Source organism: Diceros bicornis, chromosome 12, assembly GCF_020826845.1.
Source record: "Diceros bicornis minor isolate mBicDic1 chromosome 12, mDicBic1.mat.cur, whole genome shotgun sequence".
NCBI lineage: Eukaryota > Metazoa > Chordata > Mammalia > Perissodactyla > Rhinocerotidae > Diceros > Diceros bicornis.
This window is the reverse complement of record NC_080751.1, coordinates 55,297,771-55,316,922: the sequence shown is the minus strand read 5'-3', so window position 1 is coordinate 55,316,922 and position 19,152 is coordinate 55,297,771. Positions and strand designations below refer to the sequence as shown.

Below are 19,152 nucleotides of genomic sequence, written 5' to 3'. Positions count from 1 at the left end.
GGCCTAAAAATCAGTCCTACTGGTGTCCAAGGAGTTGAATCCTGTTTTTGAATAATATCAGAGCATTCTTTATTGTTTCAGACTTATTGCTACTTTTTTCCTGCCGTAGGCTAAATATATTTTAGTTTACCTAAATTCAGTTTAAATGTGAATTTTGCACAGTGATATATATTTTGTGATATTGCAGTCAAATTGCTTTTACTGTGCATGGTATATGGTAGGGAATTTGAAGTAAATGTTTGTTGGCTCATTGGTTTGGTAGTCTTATCTAGCAGATACTTTCGTAAAATCATCAGTTTTCTATTTTTACAGTGTATGGGTTAAAGGCATTATTATTTTATTTTTTAAACATAAAAATTTAATTTTTTTGAATAGATAATATATTCCCTTGGTTCCAAAGTCAAAATGATGGTAAGCATTGAGATATCTCACTGCCACCCTGTCCTTGTTCTATCCTGTCTCCATAGTTAACCATTCTTTTTAGTTTCCTGTGTGTCCTTTCAGTGTTTCTTGAGGCAAATACAAGCAATATTGTCTAGGAAAAGCTCCTGTTTTTTCCTTGTTTCTCACACCACCACCACCACGTTCACAACACTTCTGACACCAGATGTGTGGGTTTTTTGCACACCGTCCAGTTCTCTGACACTACTGGGTGTCCTACAGTTCAATTCAGTTCTGACACTATCTACTGGAGTTAGCTTCAGATCCTACAAGTTAAGGCCCCAGTTCCACAAGACTGCCCCAACTTTAGACGCTAATCACATGTCCCAGGTTGTCACTTGTACTTCTGACCCACTGGCTATAAATCGAGGTTCCCACGACCCCCTCATTGGTTCGATAATTTGCTAAAATGGCTCACAGAACTCAGGGAAACACTTATAGTTACTGGTTTATTATGAAGGATGTAATAAAGGATACAGATGGACAACCAGATGAAGAGATATGTAGGGTGAGGTCTGGAAGAGTCCTGAGCACAGGAGCTCCTGTCCCTGTGGAGTTGGGGTATATCGCCCTCTTGGCACCTAGATGTGTTCACCAACCCAGAAACTCTCCAAACCCTATAATTTTGGGATTTTTATGGAGGCTTTATCATGTAGACATGATTGATTAACTTCATTTCCAGCCCCTCTCCCCCTGCCAGAGAATAGGCAGTGGGGCTGAAAGTTCCAAGCTTCTAATCACGGCATGGTCTTTCTGGTGACCAGCTTCCTTCAGGAGCCCGTCAAGAATCACCTCATTACAACAAAAGATGCTCCTGTTACCCAGGAAATTCCAAGGGATTTAGGAGCTCTGTGTTAGACACTCCTATCACTCAAGAAATGACAAGAGTTTTAGGAGCTCTGTGTCAGGAACCAGGCTCAAAGACCCAAGTATTAGCAGGAACTGGGCACAGAGACCAATGTATATATTTCTGTCGTGTCACAAATATATATTCCTTTTTAAGAAAACTTTTTATTTGAAATAATTTTAGACTTATAGAACAGTTGCAGAATTAGTACAAGAATTTCCATATGCTTTTTACCTAGCTTCCCTTCCCCTAATGCCAACATCTTACATAACCATAACTCAGGATACTATCATAGGATACCATCAGGATCCCACATTTAATTTTGTTTACTGTGTCTCCTTAGTCTCCTCCAATCTGTTACAGTTCTTCTAGCTTTCTTTGTTTTTTGTGTCCTTGACACTTTTGAAGAGGATTGGCTGGTTATTTTTTAGAATGTCTGTAATATGGATTTGTCTGGTGTTTTCTTACAGTTAGATTGTAGGTTGTACGTTTTTGGTAGGAATACTTCTGAAGCAATGTTGGCCCTTCTCAATGCATCATATCAGGAGGTATATGATGTTGATGTGTCTTTTTACTGATGATATTAACTTTGACCGCTTGATTAGAGTGCGTCATTCAGTTTTCTCCGTGGCAAAATTACAATTTTCCGGGCCGGCCCCGTGGCTTAGCGGTTAAGTGCGCGTGCTCCGCTACTGGCGGCCCAGGTTCGGATCCCGGGCGCGCACCGACGCACCATTCTCCGGCCATGCTGAGGCGTGTCCCACATACAGCAACTAGAAGGATATGCAACTATGACATACAACTATCTACTGGGGCTTTGGGGAAAAAAAGCAGGAGGATTGGCAATAGATGTTAGCTCAGAGCCGGTCTTCCTTGGCAAAAAGAGGAGGATTAGCATGGATGTTAGCTCAAGGCTGATCTTCCTCACGGAAAAAAAAAAAATTACAATTTTCCCTTTGTAATTAGTGAATATTTCCTGGGGATATTGAGACTATGCAGCTGACCTGTGTCTTATGATATTTCTGCTCGCTTATTTTAGCATCCATCAGTGATTCTTACCTGCAACGGTTATTATTGTGGTGTTTGCTTAAGATGATTTTCTGTTTCCATCATGTTTTTCTACAATTATTAATTGAAATTCTATTGTGAGAAAGATCTGTCCTTTTCTTCTGTTTATTTATATTAGTATGGACTCATGGATATTTATTTTATTCTATGGGTTACAATCCAATGCTATTATTATTTGTTTTGCTGCTCAAATTGTCCCAGATTTGGCCATCAAGAGCTCTTTCAGGTGGGCTCCTGTATCTTTTTGACATGCCCCTGTCATTTTTTGAGAACTTTTTTATTCTCTGACACCATGAGATACTTTAGGTTCATCTCACATTTTTCCTGCCCCAGCCCTGGAAACTATTTCTCTAAGGAATTGTGGTTCCTTTTATTGGAGAATATATTTAGAAACCAAGATTTGAGTGCCAGGTGTACTCATTCCTACTGGGGTGTCATTGCTTCTGGGCACTCTTGGTAGATAGAGCTGGATATATATGTATATATATTCATGCACACATACACACACTCCGTATTTATTTCTATGTCTATCTATCTGTATATATATTTAAAGCCATGATACCTTCAATTCCAGTCTAACACCACAAGTTTCCTTCTTGCCTTCCTCTTTCCTTATTTTAACTCCTTTCTCCAACAGCGAGAAACTTGGCTCTCATTGTCTACAATATATTTACTTTGCTCAATCCTAGTGTAACATAAAATAGTATTTCAGAATTGTTAACCCATATCCCTGTAAAAAACAAATTTACTGACTAGAGAACAATATTTGTGTGTAGTTCTTTTCATCTTTAGTCTTATAGTAGTATGTAGTCAAAGTACTATTTTCCAAAGTTACTTCGGTTGGGGTTTTTTTTTCCCCACCCCCTACATTATGTTTCTCATTTCTAATAAATAGGTTCACATGTCACTCTTATTACATTTTGGGTTCCTCCTACATCCTATTTAATTTAACCTATTGACTTTTTTGGGGGGTATGTGAAACATTACCATAGTTCTAAAAGTCAGACCTATATAAAAAGGTCTCAGAGAAGTGTCGCTGCTCCTCTTTCCAACTATCCTGTTCTCAGTCCCCTTTTATTTCCACCCTACTCCTCCCAAAGATAACCAAACTCAGTAGTTTCTGGTTTGTTCTTCCTGTATTTTTGTGGGATGGATGATCAAGTACATAAATATTTTCTTATATCCCCTTCTTTCTTACTATAGATACTTTTTTGTACTTTGCTTTATTTCACCTAAAAATATATCCTGGAAATCACTCTAAATGTGTTCATAGAGAGTATCCTCATTTCTTTTTTATAGCTGCATAAATATGATAGTTTATTATATGAATATAATGGTTTATATAAATATTCCCCCATCACCATAAAAAGATTTTAGATGGACCCATATACGCTAGCTGCAGGGGAGAGGAAATGCTTATAAATAAAGCCAGCCCTGTGCTCTGATTTCTTTTACAGATTTACCAGAAGTTCTTTAGGCTACTACCTTCCTTACTTTCCCCATTACCTCTATTGGCTTTGGTTCTGTTTTTCTGTCTCAGAGAATCAACTTCTTTTCAGATACTTCCATTTTTCAAGCAGGAGGATTGTTTACTCACCGGAAGTACGACTATTACCCATGGTGGACTTTGTAAGAACTGTCTCTACAGGTGCTATCTCTTTTCTGGAAACTACAGTTATAGTAGTTGTAAGACTAACTTGTGTCAAAGCATGTGAAAAGAAGTATTAGAATAATTCTACTTTTGCAGTATAAGCAAGATTATGGTTCTGTTCCCTAAGTTCTCTCACGTCCTTGTTTAGGTTGAACCTTAATTTTTCGTGTTAGAATTTTTTAAATATCGAAAATTACCATGATATCATTGAATAAAAATGAAAAATGCAGATAAACAGGGGAAAAGACATTAAAACCACTCAAAATTCTACTACCCAGAGAATACTACTGTTTAACATTTTGATTTGTAGGATTCTAGCCTTTTACCCATCTATGTATATTTCTATTGAATATATTATATGTATATGTGTGTGTATATGTATATATATATGTACCCTGTGTATATGTATACATATTGTATTTATTTATATATGTATTATAGATAGTGCATATTTGTATCCCTCTCTTTTTTGTAACAGATATTTTAACTATCATTACCGTCTTTTTTTAAACGGTAGGTGAAGTGTTATAGCTGAAAGTCTCCTGCCCTCTGTTAAAAATCAGACTATTCTAAGACTAAACAATAGATAATTATAGTTACCAGTTTCAGGAACTTTAAAAGGTTTTACATATTATAATTTTTTTGTATATGAAAATATACTTGTGGAACTGTAGCATTACGTAACCTGCAGAATTGTGTGTGTGGAACTTTTGGGGTCTTTTGGTTGGAAGTTGAATTCCTCCAATAAAATGTTTCTTGTCTTGTAGTTAAAATATACTCGCCCTGGGCTACCTACCTTCAGCCAGGAAGTACTACACAAATGGAAATCAGATATCAAGAAGTATCATCGCATTCAGTGTCCTAACCAGGTGGTTCTTTCTCATTCATTTATTCAGTAAATGTTTATCAAGCATCTGCTGTTGTTTCAGTTATTTATCCCTTCGTGACAAAGCACCTGAACCTTAGTGGCTTAAAACATCAATTATTTTATTTGTTCACAATTCTGTAAATCAATAATTCTCTCAGGGCTAAGAGGGCAGTTCTCCTGCTGTACATGGCATCAGCTGTGATCACTCATGGATTGCATTCATCTGGAAGCTCAGATGGGCCCTGAATGTCCAAGATGGCTTCTGTGCAGCTAATTCAGCTGGGAACTTGGCTCTCCACATGGCCTCTCTCTCTAGCTAGGATAGTTGGATTAGCAGCAGGGTACATGGTAGCTGACTTCTCAGAGATAGTATTCTGAGAACATGAAAGCAGAAGTTGCAGATTTATTAAGGCCTAGCTTCAGAATTTGTTCAGCATCATTTCCATGGCATTCTGTTGGTCAAAGGAATCACAAGGCTAACCTAGATTCAAAGGGAGGGTAAATAGACTCCACTTCTTGATAGGAAGAGTGGCACAGAATTTGCAGCCATCTTTAATCTATCACAGGTGTGTATGCAGTACTTTGGGGAGGAGTAGAGATGTAAAAAACAGGAAACACATTTGCACTAAAGAAAGCAGATTAAAAAAAAAATCTAACCATACAATTTTCTGTGTTTCTCTAAGTGTAAGAAAAAGTACCAGGGAATGGAATGTCTTAAGCTTTTCTAAACAACATGTTCAACTCTTTTTGTTTTACCTTTCCTTAGTTTTCCTTCTTGCTTTTGTGTCTTACATGTGAATTCTTTTTCTGTTTGGTTTGTAGTACAATTTATTGGGGTTCTTCCTTCAAATGTAGAGTTGGTCAGTGTAAATGGCCAGATTGCTAAGAGAAGGATGCTGTTTGGTATAGTCTTCACATTATTTCTTTTTCTCTTTTTCAGGGTTGTGAGGCTGTCTACAGTAGTGTATCTGGCCTTAAAGCTCACCTGGGCTCTTGTACATTGGTTTGTAACTTTCTGAACTATTTATCTTAACATGACCTCTAAAAGAGTCTGACGTGGAAGAGAATTCAGTTTAGGTGCACAGCTAGTTGTCCTGTTTGCTTTAGTTTTTTATGTTCCAAAGATTCTTGCTCTGTTATTGGGTGGGATGCCAGGTTATGTCCAAGATGCAGAAAAAGCCAGTGTAGCCATAAGTCATATCAATTAAAGAATTTGCGTAAAAATATATTAGTTCTGAGTCCCTACCAGGGATTTAACTTCTTCCACCTGAGCCTCTCCCACACTGGGCCTACCCTGTCTTATTGGGCCCTAAACTTTCTAGAATCAACTTCCATGTGCTTGTCTGGATGGGTGAAGATCCTCTAAACCCATCTGAACTATCTGATCTCTGGGAATAGGAGATGGGATCCCTGGGTATCAGGCTAACAGCCATTCATGTCACTGACTCTTTTCCGTGTTGACCCAGGTTCCCTACAACCCACCGGCCATGGGGATTGTTGCCACTTTCCAATCCCATTCAGAAGTATCTCCTCACACAAAATGAGCACCATGGAACCCTGAAGCTTCAGGAGGGGAGAGAAGTCTCAGTTCAAGGCAACAAGGGAATTGTAGGCATCCAAACCAGATCTTTCCAGGAATGCTTAGGAGTTTGTCATCTTGATCTGAGTGTTTGAGTCCTTAAACTAGGTATTATGGATGGTACTCTTCTACTTCTAGATTTTCAAGGCACTCTTTGCAGCAGTGGATTATAGTGGGAAGAATTGCACATTGGTGCCTCTGGTGAACTTCAGGAGTTTGATCATTTTGGGGGAAGAACCAAGGGAACCTGGAAGTGAAGTGAAAGAAACAAGGGAAGATAGAAAAATGTGACGTGTTATATAATAAAAGTAGGAGAACTTCATGTCACGTTGAGGGGGAGGGGTGAGTGTTCGGTATAGAATTGTATTAGGATAGATTTATATGGTGAGAGTCTTCCCATGCTGGTTTTCCTAAATATATTGCTGGTTTGAATTTTCTTCCTTCTTACCTTTGCTGAAGTAGAATCCCCTCTTTTCATCTCTAAGAGTCCCTACCCATGGTCCAGGTATGTGTTCCTGAATTTACCAATAATTCTCTTTTCTTTCTCTTTTGAAAATAGGGAAACTTTGTGGCTGGAAAATACAAGTGTCTTCTCTGTCAAAAAGAATTTGTGTCAGAGAGTGGTGTCAAGTATCACATCAACTCTGTTCATGCTGAGGTGAGTCCCTGCTTTCCCACAGTGCTTTTGTGGTCCTATGGACCCTATACATATGCCACAAGAGAGGTGAATTTTCTGCCTGTTTTTATGGGCTAGGACTGTCAAGGAAAGTAACTCTAAAGTGGGTACCCAGTGGCATAGTGGTTAAGTTCACGTGTTCTGCTTTGGCGGCCTGGGGTTCACAGATTCAGATCCTGGGTGTGGACCTAGGCACCGCTTATCAAGCCATGCCATGGTAGGTGTCCCACATATAAAGTAGAGGAAGAAGGGCATGGATGTTAGCCTGGGGCCAATCTTCCTCAGCAAAAAGAGGAAGATTGGCAACAGATGTTAGCTCAGGGCTAATCTTCCTCACCAAAAAAAATTTAATTAATTAATTAAAAAAAAAGTGGGTACTGGAGACATCGGAGTTAAAATACTTTCTAAAATTAGATGCATAATTGTATTTTTCTCTGAAAGCATTTGAAATCACTGTAAGCGTGAGCATCCCTGAATTCTAATTCTCTTAAATTGAATTAAATCAGGCATTTGGGAATCAGGCTGAATTTACACCTTTGGAATTCTTATTTCACAGCAATCTCTATACTTCTGTTATCTAGTATTCTAACATCTGCGAGCAACTTGTTTTTAATGCTGTTTAAAATACTGTATAGAGGTGGTGTAGCAGTTAAGTTCACGCGCTCCACTTCTGGCAGCCCAGGGTTCACAGGTTTGGATCTCGGGTGTGCACCGACGCACTGCTTGTCAAGCTGTGCTATGGCGGCGTCCCACATATAAAGTAGAAGAAGATGGGCACGGATGTTAGCCCAGGGCCAATCTTCCTCAGTAAAAAGAGGAGAATTGGCAACAGATGTTAGCTCAGGGCTAATCTTCCTCACACACACACAAAAATAAGATAAAATACTGCATAGAAACAATTATAAAGGACATTATCGAGACAATTGGGGAAATTTGAATACTGACTATATTAACTAATAGTAATGTGTCAATGTTAATATTCCCAAATGTGATAGTTGTATTGTAGTTATGCAGGAGAATGCCCTTGTTCTTAGGCAGATACGTGCTGAAGTAGTTAGGGATGAAGTATCATGATGTCTGCAACTAACTTGCAAATAGTTCAGCAGATGGAGGGAAGGAAGAAAAGAAAGAAGAAATAAAGGGAAGAGAGAGATTGGCAGTGGTAAATCTAGGTGTTCACTGAACTATTGTAACTTTTCTAAAGGTTTGTAAATTTTCAAAATTAAAAAATTCTGAATAAAAATGCTTTAAAGTTAAGAAGGTTAAGAGTTTTCTCTTGGGGAAAGTTTTTTAGTAGTACAGGTGAACAGGGAAATTGTTTACTATGTGATTAAATACCTTTATTGCAGAAGCTCTAGGAGTAGTGTGTACATTCTTTTGGAATATCTTAGTCCAGAACCTATTGTTGCCTGATGAAGAAAAACAGTGCCTTCAACTGTTCTCTGACCTCAAATTTAATAGTTCTTAACAATGTCGGCTTTAGTTAGTGTCATCAAAAGTGGTTCCTGTTGCTTTACTGGTTTAAGCTTTGGGAATCCCTTTCCATATCTGAGATTTCTTCTGGAAGGCAGTCGTATCTTTTTTATAATAATAGTGTACCTTTTTATGCTTCAGGAAGTATTTGAAAAATAATTATCTCCTTACAAAATCTGGCCTTTGTGTAGTTAACTTATTTCTCCAGTTTCTTCCAAAAAAGTTGGAACCAAGCACTTGCTCAATGATTTATGCCTGTATTTATGAATTATATGTAGTGGTAAAACATCTTTACCCTCTTCTTCCCTCTCTGCCTCACATTTTCTTACACTACTTTTTTTTTTAACAGAAATTTTCAAACACATGAAAATGACAAAATTAGTATAATGAACAGGTTTAACAGTCACACTATATGGCCAATCTTGTTTCATTTTTAACCACACTCACTTTTCTTGTCCCTTAAAGGCTTATTTTAAAGCGAAGTCCACATACCACGTTAGCTATAAATGCTTCTTTCAGTGTGCGTGTCTAAAAGTATAAGGACTTTTAAAAATACATAACCACAACCATCATTACACCTAAAAAAAATTAACAATGATTCTTTAATGTCATATATCCAGTCATTATTTAAATTTCCCTGATTGTCTCACAATTTTTTTTCAGAGTTAGTTTATTCAAATCGGGACCTAAAATAAGTCCATATACTGCTTTTGTCTATTTTGATCTAGAGTGTGCTATCCAGTAGAAATGTAATGTGAGCCATGTACGTAATCTAAAATTTGCTAGTAACCACATTTTAAATTTTATTTATTTATTTTCCCCCAAAGCCCCAGTAGATAGTTGTATGTCATAGCTGCACATCTTTCTAGTTGCTGTATGTGGGACACGGCCTCAGCATGACCAGACAAGCGGTGTGTCGGTGCGCACCCGGGATCCAAACCCGGGCCGCCAGCAGCGGGGCCGGCCCCTCTAGTAACCACATTTTAAAAAGTATAAAGAACACAGGTGAAATTAGCTTAGTGTAATGTATTTTATTTAACCCAATATATGTAAAATATTATCTTTTTTTTTTTTGGTGAGGAAGATCAGCCCTGAGCTAACATCCGATGCCAATTCTCCTCTTTTTTTTTTGGCTGAGGAAGATTGGCCCTGAGCTAACATCCGTTCCCATCTTTCTCTACTTTATATGGGATGCCACTGCAGCATGGCTTGACGAGTGGTGTGTCAGTGCACGCCCAGGATCCGAACCTGCGAACCCCGGGCCGCCAAAGCGGAGCACGTGCACTTAACCGCTTGCGCCACCGGGCCGGCCCAAAAATATTATCTTTTTAACATGTAGTTAATAAAAAATTATTAATGAGATACTTTACATTTTTTTCATACTAAGTCTTTGAAATTTAGTGTGTATTTTACATTGAAAGTGTATCTCAATTTGGATTAGCTATATTTTAAGAGCTCATTAGCCACATGTGGCTAGTGCCTATCTCATTGGACATTGTAGGTCTAGAAGTTTCCCCTTCTTTTTTATTTTCTATTTATTTGTTGAAGAAACTGGGTCATTTGTCACATACATTTACCTACATTCTAGATTTTCCTGATTGCATTCCCATGGTGGTGGTCCTCTATCCCGAATATTTCCTATAAATTGGTAATTAGACCTAGAAGACTGATCAGATCACCTGATTTAGATTGAAGTTCTTTTTTTTTTTGGTAAGAATATTTCATAATTGGATTCCATGTCCCCCAGCCCTTAATCTTTTTAAACTGAGGCTCAGAGAAGTTAAGTAATTTTCCCATGGTTAGAGAGCTAGAAACAGCTGGGACTTGTGCCCAGTCAGTCTGGCTGCAAAGTTCACTTAACCACTACACTATCATGAAATAAAAATCTCCTGTGGCCCAATGCTTTACATCTCATGAGGAGATTTTTACAAAGGAGATAAATGGGTGGGATAATGCTAAATAAACAGACTTAGTAGATCACTTACTGAAGTACTCAAAATCATGTCTTACACAATAAATGCTTATAATGACTGCTCTGTATTGAATTTCTCCAATTTAAAATACAGAGTTCTAGGCTATGGTTCCATATCTGTTTCCTCCTTACTGTGTTCTGCCCTAACCATGCCTCATTTTAATTCTCCCCACACCCTTCTGCTCTCCACTGTGTTTTGACTGGATGATGTTTCTATTTTGCCTCTGTAGGATTGGTTTGTTGTAAACCCAACAACAACTAAAAGCTTTGAAAAGCTGATGAAGATAAAGCAGCGGCAGCAAGAAGAAGAAAAGAGAAGACAGCAGCACAGGAGCAGAAGGTCTCTAAGAAGGCGGCAGCAGCCTGGCATTGAGCTTCCTGAGGCAGAGCTGAGTGTTAGAGTAGGGAAGGATCAGAGGAGGAATAATGAGGAACTGCTAGTGTCGACCTCCTGTAAGCAACCAGAGCAGGAGCCAGTGCCAGCACAGTTCCAGAAAGTAAAGCCCCCAAAGACTAATCATAAACGAGGAAGGAAATAGGCAGTCAGTGTAAAAGCGCTCCTAGGAGAGTGGATATGATGCTATTATCACGGGGACCTGTGCTGGGAGAACTGAGTCATGGGTGCTGAGTGAAGAGAAATTTACTCTTTCAGCTGTTTGTTGTGTAAGGCTGTGACTTTCTCAGCTCCTTCCTCCTGTGTAAATTTCACTGTTTTCCTTCCTAATTCACTTTCACTCCCCTGCCCCCTGTTTTGGTAGGTTTTCCTGCTATTCCTTATTGGAGTCCTCTTGTTTTTCTCTTATCTTGCCCAAAGAGCTCCCTCTTAAGGCCAACTATAGGCCCCTCTTGCCCTGTACAAGACTAAGAAACCTATTTGGTTGTCCTTTCCTTCCTGGGGTGTAGAATCTTCTTGGAAGCTCCATTGATTTAGTAGTCAACTCCATCATCTAGCTTATAAAACAATTCCAAACTAATTTTTTAAAACCATGCTGATTTATCATTTTGTATTTGTGATATAACAAGCCTAGAAGCTAGTACTGTTGTCACTCATGTAATAAGGTTACCCTGTCTCCTTGGGAAACAAACTTTATGGCGGCTGTTTGTTCTCTCAATATGGTTTTAGGATTGAAAGTAAGAAAATGGACTTAGAATGAAAAAGCTAGAACATCCCTACACTGGTTTTACTGGGAAATGCTTTGTTTGTCCCAAGTAGCAGTGATTAACAAGACCCACAGGCATGAAGAGCAGCCTTGGGAGTAATGTGTCCCAAACATGAAAATGACTGGAATGAAGAAAGCAGAAGAAGCGATAGATAGTGCCTCAACTTTCTTGGGGCTTGAGGCCTCATCTGTTGCTGTGATCAGTGCCCTCCTGAAGCTTGTTTTGCTCTTTCGGTATTAAGGGTTGAGAAATATCACGTTGCCCCTGATGTTTTGGCACAAAATCCTTGTGTTCTTGGTAATGCCACTAAGATTGGTAGCCAAGGTGCACATTCCTCCCTTGGACTTGACCTCACTTGTTACTCTACACTCTGCTAAGTCCTCATCCCTCCCTTAGCCCACCTCTGTCTCTTTGAATTTTCTGAGAATATTGTCCTCCATCGTCTTTTATATATGGAGTTCTATCCTCTTTATATCCTGAGACTTTGACACCAGATGTAGATATTTATCTGGAGTTGGAAAGAAAATTTCTTTTTCTGTACCTCATGCCTACCTGATAATGTCTAATGGGCTATTTCTATTTGAAGCTGGCTTTCTCTGGAGCATTGGTTAGAGCAGCTCTATTGTCGTGTTTCTAGATTCTCTTCCCCTTTTCCATAAATATTGGTCTTACATATTCTTGCCAATTTTTGTGACATATGCCACATAAAAAGCAAGGGACCCTTAACCCTGATATGGACAAGTACTACCTTTTCAAATTCTGAAAGGCTGTTACCACTCTTTAACTCTGTTCTCTGTGCTCCTCTGTATAGCTTTAAAATGTGGGCTTTTGTGAAGACCACTTTCAGACAAGGGAGCATTGAAACCTGATTTGGATACTGCTAGAATAGGTAGTTTTGAAACAAGTGAAGGATGTGGTATATCCACTCTACATTTTCATTGGCAGTTGTGCCCTTAAAGCCCTTTCAGTAGATGAGGATTGTCAGGGAGGAGAAATGAAGAAGCTATGTTAATTTCTGGTGAGTAAGATTTTGGGGAATGTTTGGCAATGACAAAAGAAATAAATGACTCTCGGTTAGAATGATGTTTCCAGTTGTTCATTGACTCCGACCTGTTACTTGACTCTGCTGACACAGTGTATGGGGGTAAGAAGATGGACAGAGATGGGAATGAGTTTGAAATAAGTACCAAATGCATTTGTCTCAGTAGTTCTGTAGCTTCTGAGATCTGCTGGGTAAAATGAATAATTTGAGATTAAAGTGAATTAGTATAGGAAACTTGTCCAGTCTCATCCAGGGCCGTTGTAGGCACTCCTTCTATTTATCCTTCCTGAGGCCAGGGATCAGCAAGACTTAGTATAGACTATCCTAATCATACTGTTGAGTTTTTAAGTTTTTTTTTTTTCATTAGAATAACATAAACTTAAGTTTGACAATATCAAGTATAGGTAGGTTGTGGAGCAATGTGAATGTTCATGCACGGTTTGGAATGTAAGTTGGTGCAGTCACTTTGAAAGTGATTTGGCAGTATCTAGTAAAGTTGAAGATATGTGTTAAGACTCAGCAGTTTCATTCCTAGGTATACACAGAGAAACTCCTCTTGTCCAGGTGTACCAGGAGACAAAAACAAGAATGATTATTGCATTACTTTTACAATAGAGAGATACTGGAAACAACGTGTAGCAGAGACTACTAGCTATCCACCAAAATCTGCTCTCACCTTGCAAAGCTATAGGATTACAGGACAGATGGCTAGACTACATTTCCCAGCCCTCCACCCTCTTCCCCTATAGTGAAGGAGTAGCCAACTAATTTCTCTCCAGTGGAATGTGAGTGGAAGTGATGTATGTCACTTCCAGGTACCCCCATGCTTTCTTTCCCCTTCCTAGGGCTAGATGCAGATGATGAGGCAGCTCTAGGGAATGGTAGAACACACAGTGGAAGATAGCTGATTCCCTGAATCACCCTATGAAGGACTGCTTGCCAACCAGGAACATCTATCTGAGACTATTATATGAGCAAGAAATAAATGTTATTTGAGACCTTATACATTCGTGGGTCTCTTTGTTAGTCTACTCTAACACATAACCTAATTGTCCATCATCAGGAGAATAGATAAACTGTGATATAGTCATATAGTGGAACAATATACACTTGTATGCATCATCATGAATACATCTCAAAAGTAATATCTGGGAAAAGCAAGTTACAGAATACATCAAGTGTACCATTTATATAAGGTTTAGAAACATACAAAAACAATGCTCTTATTGTCTATGTATATAAATATAAATATCTTATAATTTAATATATTTAAAAATAGCATGAAAACAGGCACAGGAATGATAAACACCAAATTTAGGATAGTGCTTCTGGGATCCAGAGGGACTACAAGGGAATTTGTAAGTTCTTATTTCTTAAGGTGGATAGTGAGTTTGTTATAGTTTTCTGTGTTTTTTGTATGTCTGAAATATTTCATTTTAAAAAGCAATTTACACAAACAAAAAAAAATATATTTTGCTCATCTCCTTCTTAAAAGGGGACACTTGAGAAATTTTATTTCTGCTTCATCTTAATGTGATTTTCCCTTCACCCTATAGTCTGCTCTCCCCCATGTCATCTCTTCACTTCTGTTTCTACCATCCCAGTCCAAACCACCATCACCTCTTGCCTAGAGTACAACAGCTTCCTAATTGGTTTGTTTCTGCTTTTTATTGGTCTGGATAGACTCCACATAACAGCTGTAGTGAATTTTTAAAATTGTAAATCAGACCTCATTTACCTGCTGAAAGCCTAATGGTTTCCCAGTGTACTTAGAATAAAAGTCACTCCCCTTACCTTGTCCTACAAGGCCCTCTGTGCTCCTACTGCTAACCTGTTTAGCCTCGTCTTCCTCTGCTTCACCCATGTTCTCTGACCGTTCCCCAGCTACACTTGAGCCACATTGACCTTGCTGTTCCTTCAACCTACCAAGTTCATTCCTGTCTGAGGGCCTTTGCATTCACTGTTCCCTTTGCGTGGAAGTTTCTTATCTAGTTTTTGCACTGTAGGCTTCATTTTATCATTTAGGTCTTAACCTAAATTTCACCTCAGAGGTCTTTTCCCATCTAAATGCACTTTCTATAACATCACCCTGTTTAATTCTCTTCATAGCAAAGCAGACAAAAAGTAGACTGAGATCTCAGTTGGCCAACCTACTGCTCACTTGCAGATATGGATTTCAAAGTACCTTTAGCAGATTCACCCTTTAAAGTCTTAAAGCCCCCGGAGGCCTCACTCTGAAAGGGAAGCCACAAGCAGTACACCAGATCCATTATCTAAGATGATAGGAATTAAAAATACACTGAGACAAGATGGAAGTTATCCACTCCTGAATTAGATAATTGGGACAGCAATGGCAGGAGGGGAATTAACAGAGTAATAAGATTCTTGATCCTTCTTACTTTCCAACTCTATCAGCCTTAAGTATGTATTTTCCTACGGTTTTTTGCATCCACAGAGAATAGGGCTTCAAATTTGTCTTGGATACCATGTTTTACAAGTTCAGTCTTTCTGTATTTTCAGCTCATGAATTGAAGTGTTCAGGTTAAGGTACCTGCATGCTATCTAAAGTTCTACCTTCTGCATTAAAACTGCAGTTTTATTATGGGCACGCTAGTATGAACAAGACATGCAGAAGCAGTAACAAGGGAGAAGAGAGATGAAGTAGAAAATACACTGGAACAATAATAAAATCAGTGGATAAATTATAATCTAAAGTTTTTATTTTTAATAACAAAAAGTTTGCTTAATAACAAACTACACATTGAACAGAAAAATTGTTCAAGCTAGAAGTTAAAGGGATGTTGAAGGAGAATCCTTTTTTTAATCCAATTTTAAAGGAATTCATTTTACATATGGATAAAACTGAAAATTCAGGAAAATTATTTTGAAGTTTTTCATCACTAATAATTTCTGGAAAACATAAAGTTGATTATATTTTCCCCATAGAGGAGCAATGTTAAAATATGGGGTTATATTCCTGTATTAGGATTCAGCATTCAAATAAATCACTGATCTAACCATATGTCATAAGTGCAAAAAATATTACTACCCTAAAAATCTATACTAATTTAAAATACTATTCCTAGTTGTATTAAATAGATGTAAATAGGACCTGCCCAGTGGTGTAGCGGTTATGTGCGCGTGCTCCGCTTCCACGGCCCGGGGTTTGCGGGTTCGGATCCCGGGCGTGCACCGATGCACTGCTTGTCAAGCCATGCTGTGGCGGCATCCTATATATAGTAGAGGAAGATGGGCACGGATGTTAGCTCAGGGCCAATCTTCCTCAGCAAAAAGAGGAGGATTGGCATTGGATGTTAGCTCAAGGCTGATGTTCCTCACACACACACGCACACGCACACAAAAAGACATATGGCATATATTAATTACAAAAGGCATTTCGTGTACTATTAAGTGCACATATAGTAAGAAAATGTAGTAAGTGACCTAAAACTAAAGTACTTGCTATATTTAACATTAAATAATCTTGTCATCTTAGAATTCAGGATGTTGCTAGGGAAATAGATGGCACAAAACTCTTTAAAAAATAATTTTAAATTTTCTTTTGATACAATTTCCTGAAACAGAGCTATTCAGTCACCTCATTAATACTGGAAATATTTCTTTACAGAAAACATTTTCAAAAGTGAGAGTTGACCTAATATACGTTCCCTTTATCTTTGTTTCTCAATTTACTCAGAGGTAAAATTTTAGGGGCTGCTTCAGACAAAAGGTCATCCTGCCCACTGCTTTTTGAACTTGCTGTTATTAGAGTACTTTTTCACTCATGAGAAAACTACAGAAGGAGCTACCTGGTCACTGGCACAAACTTTAAAAAAAACTTAAAAACACTTTGCCTTTGTGTGCTGAGTTGGCCTAAAGGAATGAGGATAAACTGATATTGGTTGTTTACAGAGCAGGAAGCAGTACATAGTCAATCTGAAATGCTACCCTTAATGGTGCTTTTTCTATAAAGAGATCTAACTTAGCTAGATGAAATAAATCACCCAACTGTTTTCCTTTCACTTCCTCAAGGTGGCTTTCTTGAGCTAGTTTAATGTACAGATATTTGGCATATGGTATTAGGTTATCTGGAGGTTTGAGGAACATCCTGTTTATTAACAAGAGCTAATTAAAGAAAAACCTAGTTAAGGGTAGCCAGTCACACTAATATCTAGTACTGCTGGAAAAAAGCACCTAATCCTTCACACTAACACATCACGACGGATATTTTGCCATAGCAATCTGAGATCCAAAAGTCTTCCTAACCAGGTTTATGTGGCACCTAAGAATACCTGCTCTGGTCCTTACTTAATCAGTGTTATTTTAGGAATTACTTTGGATTAATCCTTGATTTCGTGCCTAGGGGAGGGGTCGGTGTGGTCTTTGGAGCACCCTGACCTTTTGGGCACCATTGTGCCTGCCTTGCAGTCGTCGCCTCCCCGGCATTAAGCACTCCACATACCACTGCTCCTGCTGCAGCTGCTGCTTCTGATTTTTTAACTGGCTTGGTGTGGCCTGCAACTCCTGGCATTGCTGATTTAACTGCAGTAGTTCCTTCTTTAACTGCTGGTTCTTTCTGTTGATGTCACGGTAGAACTCAAAATTATACTGCTTTGCTGCCAACTCCAAGGGCTGGGTCTTCCTGTTAAGCTCCTTTCTTCTTCTCTTTCCCAGTTGACTCATGTCTGGCTCAGTCAGTTGTTTCTCCAGTAATGCCTTTTGCTGGAGGAACTGGACATGGATTTCCTGTTTCTTTGCAGCTGTCTCTGCTTGTAATGTCTGCATTTCTCTCTCCTGTTTCTCCTTTAATACTGAAATGTCCCTCAATGCTTGCAACTGCTGCTTCAAATTGGAATGGATCTTTTCCTTCTCCAAGAGCTCTGTTTTAAGCACTGAAGTTTGTTTTGCATATTTGGAGGCTGATTCTTGCCTCCTTCGTTCAGTCTCGCCACTTTCTTGTAAATAGTTGTTCCACAGTTTCTCAGGTTGCCTTCTATACTCCTCAGTTTTGTTGGTCAGGTATTCCAGAAAGAATTTGTTTTCAGCCTGGACAAGTAACTTTTCAGCGTGTAGCTGCCTCGTTTCCTCCTTCAGCCATTCTTGTTCCATTTGAGCTTGTTTTATTTGCTTGTTCAGCTTCATAGTTTCTACCACTATCTTTTCTTTAAACCTCATTTCTGCGTCTGTTAGCTTCTCTGACTTGACCAAATTATTTATTAAATTAAGATACGGTGGAGGGGAACTACTCGAGTCCTCAGCAAACCTGAAGGAAGAACAAGAGCAACGTTCCCCCATCAGTTCTGAACGGAATTTTAGGAAACAATAAAAAATGCCCAATTGTACTTTAATGCATACAAGAAAATATTTTTGAGCGCCTTTATTATATTCCTGACAGTGTGCAAGGCAAGGTAAACAACTAGGGGCAACGATGAGGGAGTGCAGTTTACAATTTACAATATGCATTCACTACAACCCTGTTAAGTATTATTTCAATTTTAAAGAGGAGAAAATAGGTTCAGAGAATTGAAGTGACTTCGCCACGATTTACACCACTAGCAAGTGGCAGAGCCTGGGTGTGACACCAGATCTTATGACTTACTGAACACTACAGAAGCTACAAAGGGCCACAGGAACAGACTGGGCGGTCGCCAGTAGGAATAAGTTTCTCCGTTTCACCACCTTGCGGGTTTCCGCGGGCGCTGCCTTGGAGGGGAGCGTCCCTTCAGTACCTACTTGGGCCAGGAATCCGAGCGTTCATCCCCAAGGTCATGGTGTAGTTCACTGACCGTGACTGCCAAGGAGTTAGCGCTAGTGTCAGGGGCCTGCGACACGTGAAAACGGCGACCCGGGGGGCACGTTTTAGCAGTTTCTCCATTCTATGCTCAATGGGTCTCAGCGCTGCCCAGCAACCCATGGGGTCGCACGTCGCCTCAGTCTGGGCCGGCCCAGCCCTGAGCGGCTTAACCTCCGCGGCTGCCGAATAAGCCCTAGCAGCCGCCTCTCTGGAGGCTCCGTTCCCCGCTCCTTGGGGGCCCAAAGAGAAACGCACGCTCTTCTTTTTCGTACTGTGGGAGCCCTGCCCTCGGGATCCCACCTGGTTTCGCTCTCCTAGGGACGGGAGCTTGGCCCTTCCCAAGCCGTACCCTACGACCGTGAGCTCCTCTTTTTCTACCCCCCTGCAGCATTCCTCCCAGCGTCTCCACTTCCCCGCCATTGTCACTAGTTGGCCCCCAAGCCGGGTCGGAACAAGAGAGGCTCTGGCGTCAACTCCGCCCCTTCGTCCTTCCCTATCGGGACAGTCCGGTTCCATCCTTCTCAACCGCGAGCGTCGCGGAAGTCTCTCTAGCCACGGGCGTCTCTATGGTAACGTGGGC

General features: G+C 39.6%; 2 protein-coding genes across 4 annotated transcripts in view; one reads left to right on the top strand and one right to left on the bottom strand.

The window, feature by feature from the left end:
- Positions 1 to 12,816, top strand: part of ZNF512 (zinc finger protein 512) — a 34,337-nt gene extending 21,521 nt beyond the window's left edge. For all 3 annotated transcript variants that reach the window (XM_058551546.1, XM_058551547.1, XM_058551545.1), the window contains 4 exons: positions 4,775 to 4,876; positions 5,816 to 5,878; positions 7,014 to 7,112; positions 10,806 to 12,816. In XM_058551546.1, coding sequence (XP_058407529.1) covers positions 4,775 to 4,876; positions 5,816 to 5,878; positions 7,014 to 7,112; positions 10,806 to 11,114 — 573 coding nt within the window. In that variant the 3' untranslated portion in view covers positions 11,115 to 12,816. The remainder of the gene's footprint in view (positions 1 to 4,774; positions 4,877 to 5,815; positions 5,879 to 7,013; positions 7,113 to 10,805) is intronic.
- A 3,320-nt stretch (positions 12,817 to 16,136) lies between these two features.
- Positions 16,137 to 18,241, bottom strand: LOC131411690 (coiled-coil domain-containing protein 121-like). The gene has a single exon (XM_058550673.1). The coding sequence runs from the start codon at positions 18,239 to 18,241 to the stop codon at positions 17,138 to 17,140; it is 1,104 nt and encodes a 367-aa protein (XP_058406656.1). The 3' UTR covers positions 16,137 to 17,137.
- Between the last annotated feature and the right edge of the window lie 911 nt (positions 18,242 to 19,152).